At 42.2% G+C, this 10,183-nt stretch overlaps 1 protein-coding gene and 1 non-coding gene across 2 annotated transcripts in view; one reads left to right on the top strand and one right to left on the bottom strand.

Annotated features, from left to right (window-relative positions):
* LOC133983981 (sodium channel protein type 4 subunit alpha B-like) overlaps nt 1-4,855 on the top strand; it is a 16,142-nt gene extending 11,287 nt beyond the window's left edge. The window contains exons 8-9 of the mRNA XM_062423197.1: nt 4,074-4,219; nt 4,763-4,855. Coding sequence (XP_062279181.1) covers nt 4,074-4,219; nt 4,763-4,855 — 239 coding nt within the window. The remainder of the gene's footprint in view (nt 1-4,073; nt 4,220-4,762) is intronic.
* Nucleotides 771-842, bottom strand: trnap-ugg (transfer RNA proline (anticodon UGG)). Its single transcript has one exon. It is a non-coding gene; the product is annotated as a tRNA-Pro (tRNA).
* Nucleotides 4,856-10,183: the final 5,328 nt, after the last annotated feature.

Genomic DNA, 10,183 nt, shown 5'->3' on the forward strand with positions numbered 1-10,183 from the left:
CTGAATCTCACTGCTGCAGGTGACTGACGAGTCTCTGACAGACACAAACTGTGTGATTACAACCCTCTGTGAGCACACACACACACACACACACACACACACACACACACACACACACACACACACACACACACACACACACACACACACGCACACACACACACACACAGTGACCAGTGACAACCATAATAATTATGCCTGACGAACAAATCCATGAAAAACCTGGCAGAGTAAAACACTTGATGGATGTTGGACTAAGCAGTGTTGGAACAGTGCCAAACACACACACACACACACACACACACACACACACACACACACACACACACACACACACACACACACACACACACACACACACACACAGGGGGTCTTTGAAGCTATGTCTTTCCACTCTGTCTCTAATAATGGCATTTTTTTTCAAAGAGCTGTCAATCAATCGGCGCCTCCACTGCTCACCTTAAGACATCAGCAGCAGAAGATGTGAGATTTCCACACAGAAATAACACATTGTTTAGAATGAATGGAAATGCAAAAAAACAACAACAAAAAAAACAGTGAGATGCAGAAATTAAATCTGTTGACTTTTTGCCACTAAATTCAATTCTGGAAAATATCTACTGAGAAAAAAACCAACCTGAACAACAGTGAAGGTGATATTTAAACATCATTAAAGACAAGTTGACAATTTTTCAACTTCATCATAAAGCCCTTCTTGTAGATTTGACGGCAATGTTTATTTTTCTAAGTTGTCTTGTAAACCAAAGTTAGGGCTCGTCCGGGATTTGAACCCGGGACCTCTCGCACCCAAAGCGAGAATCATACCCCTAGACCAACGAGCCACTTACATACCAGAGGATTTTTCAAGTATCTGTCCAGTCAGGTGGCCAACTAGGAGGAATTACAGCAAGAAACGCATGTTTCAGTGTGTAGTTGGGCTCCTGACTGCACAGAGACTTGACAGAAAACCCAATTCATTGTTTTTTCATGAAATCCAACACATAGCGGCATCAACATTTTCTTTAATTCTTTTTCTCTCAGGTTTTTTATCCTTTAATTGAAAATGCAAATGGTAACACATGGTAATCATTGTTTCTGTGTTTGTGCCACCTTCTGTTTTCCTTTTATTTCTTTAAGTCCTGCAGAAAAAGGGCCTTACCGAGTGTGTGTGTGTGTGTGTGTGTGTGTGTGTGTGTGTGTGTGTGTGTCCCCTCCCCCAACAGCACCTCTGGCTGTAAAGCACAGTGCAGCTCATCATTGACACTCCAGCAAAATGCCAAACACACTGAGGCAAAACACACGAGAGAGAGAAAGAAGCTCTCCAAACCAAACGTCTATACATTCAAACGACACTCAGGCACTTCATTACGTGGCTCCCAGTCAGCAGTATTTCATTACAAACCACAGCAGAGCCACCACACTGCGAGCTGAACATCAGTCCGAAACCCAGAGCGTCTGTATCAGCTGAGGAGCAGGAAGTGCTCCTCTGATAAACAGTGAAGCGTGCAGAAATCCAGCGCTGCAGGCTCTCGCTCTCTCTCTGCTTTTTTGGGGGAGAAAGTGACAGAGTCAGTAGATTCTATATTAAGATCTTCCCCCCTCCGACAGCCAGTGTTTCCACCCCGAGTCATCCCTCCCTCCTCTGCAGGCCGTCCTGCTGCTGTCAACACGAGGCCGGCCTCAGATATCAGCCTGCTTTTAAAAATATGATATCAGCTGGTCAGTCTGCTCCTGATTCTTAACTCTAGTTTTTGAGCTGAATCATAAAACTTTGTGTCAGTCAGTCTGTTTTTGTGGTTTGTCTCAGCTGTTTTGTTGCTGCTTCTTTTTTCCAAACTGTCAGCAGGACTGTGCAGGAGTTTAATCGATGGATCTCGTTGTTTTTCATCTACCAAGCACTGTTAACATTTGCTAACATTACCAGTACCAATAGAGACATTACTGGGGCTCATATCACTAATGATTATCAGTCCTGCAGTCCTCTCGCTTCCTCATGCATCGGCTGTAAGTGGGGAGATTCTTTTGATTAGTTCACTTAAAATTAAGGGAAAGCGGAAATCTCATGTTGCAAGTTGTTAAAAATTAATTGAAACTGCTGATTTTTAGTTTCTTGGTAACTCCTTCAGCTCGTAGGATCCGGCTGCATCGCGTCTTCGCCCTCTGGAAAACATTTAAAAACCGAAGCGTCTATTATTCAGCAGCTACATTAGGATAACAGTGTTGGGGGGGAAAAAGTCACATGTGACACGAACCTGCAACACAGTACTTATTATGCTTTTCCTCATATTCAGACATAAATATATAATGTTTAAATGTTAGATGTTCATATTAAATGTGGCTGAAGTGTTAAATAATGAGTTAAATGTATGTAGCAGAGCAGTAATCCCTGTGAGCGACAAGCAGCAGCTTCACTCTGAACGTTCAGTTTTCAACGTTTTTTTTCTACTTTTAGCCCGAGGTGATGTCAGCTGGTGACAGATTACTTTATATGGTCATCTCCTCCGTGCACAGTGCATCCATTCACTGCTCCGCTCTGCTAATATTATGGTGTTTTTGGGTTCTATTGTTTTAATTGCTGTAAATTCTTCACAATAAAACACCTCCTGTTATTTAGCCAGATTTAACCTTCATGGGTTAGGGTTAGGTCCTCCCGGGTCAAATTGACCCTGTTTGTTTTGACTGTTCCTTCTTTCCTTCCTCCCCTTCCTTCCTTCCTCCCTCCTTCCCTTTTTCCTTCCTCCCTCTTTTCCTTCCTCCTTCCTCCCTTCCATCATTCATTCCTTCCTTCCTTCTATCCTTCCATCTTTCCTTCCATCCTTCCTTCTTTCCCTCCTTCCTTCTTTCCTTTCCTCCCTTCCTTCCTCCCTCCTTTCCTTCCTTCCTTCCTTCCCTCCTTCCTCCCTCCTTTCCTTCTTTCTTCCTCCCATCCATCCTTCCTCCTTTCCTTCTTCTTCCTCCCTTCCTTCCTCTTTTCCTTTCTCCCTCCCTCCCTCGTTCCTTTTTTCCTCCCTCCCTCCCTCCTACCTTCCTTCTTTCCTCCTTCCTCCATTCCTTCTTTCCTTTCCTCCCTTCCTTCCTATCATCTTTCCTTCCTTCCTTCCTTCTTTCCTCCGTCCTTCCTTCCTTTCCTTCCTCCCTTCCTTCTTTCCTTTCCTCCCTCCTTCCTTCCTTCTTCCATCCATCCTTCCTTCCATCTTTCCTTCTTCCTTATTTCCATGACTCGAGGACAACAGGAGGGTTAAATATGAAGCAGTAAAGCAGGAAATGTTGGGTTTGCTTCAGCAGTAACTTAACATGCTTTTCATCTGCTCAATGCACAGCGCATCAGTTCAGTTATAAGCTCTGATAATATTACAGTGTTTTTCATTGTTTTGGGTTCAGTCACACTGGGTCATAACATTTACATTGTGAGTGTTTCTCCATTACAGCTCCAAATATCTCCAGATGTTGTTGTGTCGACTGCTAACAAAGCAAGGAACAGATTTTATTTCCTGTAAATTCTTCACAATAAAACATCTCCATCTCCACCACTTATTTTGTCATTTAAAAGCTTTTAATATTTAGCAGTAAAGAAGGAAATGTTGGGTTTGCATCAGCAGTAACTTAAAGAGACAGAAGCTAAAACAGCCTATCAAACAGAGGCTGAACTGAGCGGCTGCATAAAGGACCAGTAGAAGATAAATAAGGTTTTTTATAACAATGAGTCATGCAGAGTTACTCTAGTGGAGTCTCAGAATAAAGATACTGATACACTTTATCCTTGATTAGTGGCAGAAATGTGAACGCTCGGACATCAAACTGTGTCTCACTATTCTCGTGCAATTCCTCACGTCAGCTTTTCTTCAATAATCAGTTTTTTTACCAGCAGACCCAGTTTTCATCAGCTCAGCACCGTGTGGAGCTGCAGGGCCGGCAGGAAGCTTAATGACCGCAGCTTCTCTCTGCTGCCGGTCGCCGTGACTGACGGCCTGACGGCTCTTGATGAATGAAGTTCTCCGCCTCAACAGACTCAAACCAGCGCCAGGCGGTGGGAGGTGATTCAGCTGCTAAACATCAGCCCTCGGTCCTCTGAGGCCCCGCCGCTGTAATGAGCCTGCCGCTCGGTTCAGCAGAGGGCCACGGGGGCCGAGGCCGAGTGATGAGGGCCGAGCGTGACAACGTGATGGAGCGCGAGCTGCAGAGCCGGCGAGGAAATGAGGGAAAGGAGCATGTCACTTCTGTCAGGAGGAGAGCTCATTCCTGCAGGTTTTTCTGTCTAACCTTTGTCCAAAGAAACCAGCACAGCTCCATCTGTCTGCTCCTGCTTTATATTCACACCCGAGGGGCCCGATTCATTTCAGAAGTGTGGGGGACAAGATGTGTGTGTGTGTGTGTGTGTACGTGTGTGTGAGACGCTCATTAAACTTTTGAGCAGTAATTACACAAAGCAGCTAACTAGTGTTTATAGGATTTGATGAGATACAATAATCCCTTATTAGTCTAATGATGGGGACATTTACAGCGTTACAGCAGCAAAAATAGAAAGCACGTTGATCTTACATGTTTGTGCAAAATGTGTAAAATGATAAAATCTATATATACAGTATATAATAATGTAAGTATTTTGGTCATTTGTGGCTGAAGAACAGATTATTCACTTATGAGACACGCAACAAGGTGATTATTATACAAGCAAAAATGAATCAAACATCAAGTCAGAGCAGCTGGACTCACTTTATTTCACTTTAACTTTAACAAAGCGACTTTTCTACCATTGCTGCAGTTTCTCATGAAAAGCTCCACGCCTCCGTCATCAGCCGCAGAGCTCCCACTGTCCATGAATGATGAAATACGTCCATCCTTGAAGCGCTGCTGAGCTGTAAAACATGTCTGTGGTCTGCATACAGTGTCACTGCTCACACGTCTGAACATCAATTCCTCAGCATCTGTCCTTGTAGACTCTCCACGTCAGTCTCTTCAAACTTCAAAGAGGACGCAAACCTCCTCTCTTTATTTCTGCCTCTGCACTTACTTCACTCCTCTCATCTGTTGTACAGGATAGATTCATATATGCTAAGTTATTGGTCAGTGTAATCCTTCAAAGTCCAATATTAACTCTCTTTTTTTTTTAGCTCTGGTTTGGTCTCCACTAACTCTGAGAAACATGTTTGTCTCTTTAGCTGCTAGAGTAGATAGTAGTAGTCAGTTTATCACAAAACAGAGACAGGAGATGTTTAATGGACTGTCCAGTGCAGTATTGTGTTGATATTTTCTGTTGGAAATTAAAACTGCACCAATGTGACAGCATAAATCTCTTAATAGTCGAGGTTCCTTTTAATAAGACTTACAGTAGTTTTGATGTCTGCTGTGTGGGCATTGAGTTCAATTAAAGTTAAACCAACAGGCATCACACCTGAACTCCTCATTAGGGATTTGCATGAGCCCATTTTTTCATGGTGGATGTAACCGACGAATAACCAAATATTCGCTGCATGCCGACATTCACAAGAGCTAAATACATACAACAAGCTTTAACTGCACAAACTTGGACGTAACATCCGTGACGTCACCCATTGGTTTGTGGACTGCTGCTCGGAGGCCAATAGTTTCGGATCTGAGCAGCGCCATCTTGAAAATTTCAGGTGCATGCTGGGAAAAATAAAAACACGGATTCTACTTATATGGGCATCAGGAGGAGCATGAGGCGCCCTCCTGAACCTGTGAACCAATCAACCTGTCAATCACGACGTAGCCACGCCCTAATGCATACCCTGCTTGACACCAAAACGGTCGCCCCCTGGTGGCCTTTTGATAGAATGCAGTTTTAAGTTACTTCCGCGTTGGCATCATTTCAGAGGACCGGAACTCCCCGCCTGGTTCTACACAAGGTGGAGGTGGTTTACAGATGCTTAGAGCTCCTCCTAGTGGCTGAAACTGAATATGGCTCTCCAGTATTTGTTAATAAACTCTTCATATTAGACTACACAGCTCGACTCACTGAAGCACAAAGGCCGAAGTTAGTCCCTGCTAATGATTATTCGGTTTTAATGACTCATCCTGACTCCGCACAGCAGATAAATGTTTAAAATCTATATATTTTTCAACCATGTGGAGTCACCAAGGAGTCAATCAGTCTGTGTCACTCTGCAGTTTGTCTCCACCTTCCTCAGCTTACAGCCGCTGGGACTTCTAACAAAAACACACACCGACACTCATGTACAGATTTGGGTAGAGTTACTCTTCTGAAGGGCCAAAAATGTGTCCGATGTCATTTAACACTTCAGTAAATTACTGTGTTTAAACTGTAAAAAAATCCCTTATCTGCAAAGAAAAAGAGACTGTGGGAAAGAATGTCTGCTTTGTGTTCATAGAGGTTTTTTAAAAAAAATGGGGGTTTTAACACCTTTCAGGGACTCAGAGGCCATTAAACTCTCAACAGGTTTAACAGCCGAGTCAACTTTTAACTGGAGTATGAAAAACTAAAACAGAGATTGTATCTGCGGTGGGTTTTTTTTACAGGAAATGATAGCCTGTCATGTCCAATAGAGCCTCAAAAATTCACATTTAAATGCCTGAACGATCCGACAGCGGCACTTTTTCCATCAAAAACTCCCCAAACAAACACAGAGAGAGGATTAATGTCCCTGTTTTTATGTCTGCTGTGTTTGCAGCGCTTAGTTTTTCGGGTGGGCGGGTATTAGTGGATGAATTCAAAAGGCACTTTCTGCGCCTGTGGACAATGAGAGCGATCACACAATTATGTTTCTGAGTTTAGTGACGGAGGGGGGGGGGGGGTTGGTTGTTTTTGAGTGAGTTTTTCTATAAATGTGTTTGATGTCCTCAATCCAAAGCTCTTAAAACAGGAACTTCAATTACACATCGTAAAGGGATTAAACTCCTCAGTGACACACACACACACACACACACACACACACACACACACACACACACACACACACACACACACACACACACACACACACATTTATGCATGACAGCTAACACAGAAAATATGTTTCATGTTGTATGTGTTTCATCACAGGACAGATTATATATTTTACACTCATTCTTCTTCCTTGTTAAAACCTGGCGCCTACATTTCCCAAAAGACCAACACTGACAGTTCAGTTTGTGGTTCTTCTTGAAGAAGGTTAATGGAGTCTGGAGCTGATGGCCTCCAGCACAGATTACAAGCAGAGGAGAGGTGGTACGAAAGTGACATTTTTCCGGACTGACAGGCTATAACTTCACCAGTATGGGTCTGTGTGTGTGTGTGTGTGTGTGTGTGTGTGTGTGTGTGTGTGTGTGTGTGTGTGTGTGTGTGTGTGTGTGTGTAAGGTAGCAGTGTAAACATGTAATGGAGTTTGATTAATTTGAGCATCCTCTCATTATGCAGACTGGATTTGATAATGAAGCACTGACACAGACCTGAGTGGATAGACTGATGCACTGATCATCAACATGGTAAATGGGGCGTTTAAACTAATAATTTCAAAGAAAGTGGGAGCTTCATGCATGCAGTACAGTGTAGTCGGGCTGTAGGCTGCAACCCACCCAATCAGAAGCAAAAAAAAAGCCCCTTGCCCCAGCGTAGAGCCGGCCTCGATATATCGTCATATCACACTGCGGTCAATAACCCTGATCCTCCTGTTCAGAGAAGCTGAGAGGAAGCTCAAGAGGACTGCAGAGAAAACTGAAATGGTGTGAAAATATGTTGCAAACACACCATGTTAAAAAACACAATTAGATTATTTAAAGGCATGATCTCAAGAAGTGTTAACCACTAACCTCACACCTTTCACAACTTAAAGCAGAACTGAAACCCTCCTCTTCTCTGTACTTTATGTCTTTATAGTCTTCATACAGGACTGCTGGCTGTCAGTGTCTTTAGTTCAGGATGAACAGAAACACACAGCCGTTCGGTGTTGCTTTTAAACATCCAAATGTTTCTTCATATGGAGGTAAGATGCTTTCTAATACATGAATGTGATTCTGTAAATAAGAGCTAATTTACTGCAGATATTTAAACATCAGTGTTTGATCTGAACTGTTTCAGAGGAACTTGAGGAAGAAAGTATCTACGTTAATACAGCTGTGTGCACTGTGGACAAAATAGCAGCCACCTCAGGTATGTTAGAAACATACTTTAGTTGACAAACTTTAGTATTATAAGCTTGGATTTTTCATATACTTTAAGAATTGTAAGTTTTTCTAATGAATCAAAAATCTATAAAAAGCCCATTTTGAAATCAAAGTGTTGACATCACTCTGCTCAATCCTTATTGTTTTCTTAGATAAGAAGTGTGGCTCCTTCACTCAGTGTTTTCTACCAATAGCAGTGAGTTGGGTGATACTGTTGGTAACCTTGGTCCTTTGTATCTACTGTGAGTATCCTCTATGTGATACAACTTCTGTTCTGACTGCATTTAATGTAGTGTTTTAAAGTGCTTTATAATGACATCAAACCTCTAACGTGCGCGTATAAATTCCATTCACTTTCAATGGACAGACGGGCGTCCCGTAGCCGTCACGCAGACGCTGTGCACGCATTGTTGCGCATATGTGTGTGTGTGACGGGTGAATAGCACCTCAAATACGACGCGTGACTGTTAAGTACAATTCTACACCATCGTACAGACACACGCTGTGTAATGTTTGTGGACGTCAAATAGCGAGGGGTTATTCGTGCCGTGCCACGTGTGAACGCAGCGGGCGCCTGTGTGCACGCTCGTCTCAATATACAAATAATTCATTTCTGGTCCTGAATGATTGAGGTCCGTGTACCTTTTGTCAGTTGATATTTCGTTTTAATCAAATAACGGGAAAACGGAAATACCATGTTCTTTTCATTTTTTATATTTTAAACAGAAACCTACAAATTATAAAACAGATCTCTTTTTATGTTTTTGTCGTCTGAATCAAAAACGAGAAAACCAATTTCAAATAACAGTCTGATATTGGTTTCTGTAAATGCCTGTTTTCATCTTTCCTCTTGAAAAGAAGCTGAAGAAAAGTAAAAGAGGTGAGCTTCACGGAAGTCCAAGTAAATGTGGACCTTTCAAAATAAAAGCCCCAGACGGTAACTGTATCTTAACAGTGAACTCATGAGTGGATCACATGCGCTCCAAGCATCAGGCACACTTCAATGTGTTATGTGTTATAGGCGTTCACGCGTTATAGGTGTTAACGCATGTGTCGCTATTGTACTAAAGCCAACGCTTCAGACGCCTTAACTTGTTTAATAAAACTCACAATTCGCTGTGTTTGCACGTCACACCTTCATTCTTTGCTATTCTCGCCTAGTGTGTGCCTGTACTCACGCGTAGTTAACACTCTTTATCTAGGCGTAGGTGATGCAGTTAAGGCACCGAGTATTTGCTGCGCTGGCATAGAATGCCCCTGATAACACTCATGCACACACGCACACACACACATACACACACACACACACACACACACACGCACACACTACAGCTAAGGTTTGTAATATATATTTGCAGACATGTGTAGAGGGGATCTTTTAATGGTCAGTATGAACAGGAGGAATATTTACAGCACACATAACAAGTTTTAATGTTTGTACAGATACCTGAGTATTGATTTAAGACCGACTTAAAAAAAAAAAGTGAACGCATCATTTCATTTTTGGACGTAAAACATTTAACACATTTCAGCATTACCTGTTAATTCAACAACTCTGTCACAGCTTCAAAGCAGAACTGAAAACCCTGTTTTTATATTTCCTCATAGCCTTCATATAATGTGATCATATCGTAATGTGAATCTGTCATTTAAATGTTTTTATGATAATGTTAAAAAACATTTTAATTGAGTTTTTGTATGAAATGTGTGTGACCCTTTCCTCTGTCTGTTGCTGTAGTTACATCTGTCATCTCTGTAAACAACAACAAGCTGACTGCAGAGAACCAGCAGCTGAAAACCAACCTGACAGACCTCAACAACACATTCAGCTCAGAAATGGAAAGACTGAGGGGAGACAAAGATGATCAAACAGTCATCATTGGAAATCTGACACAAGAATATAATGTGTCAGAAATAAGGATCAAGAAACTAACTGCAGAAAACCAGCAGCTGAAGACACTGAAGAACATCTTAACTGAACAAATACGAAACATAGAGAACTGCGTTACTGCCGCCCAGCAGATCTTTGATGCCTACTGCCCAATAAAAGATGGAAGTAAGT

Source organism: Scomber scombrus, chromosome 7 (assembly GCF_963691925.1).
Source record: "Scomber scombrus chromosome 7, fScoSco1.1, whole genome shotgun sequence".
Taxonomy (NCBI): domain Eukaryota; kingdom Metazoa; phylum Chordata; class Actinopteri; order Scombriformes; family Scombridae; genus Scomber; species Scomber scombrus.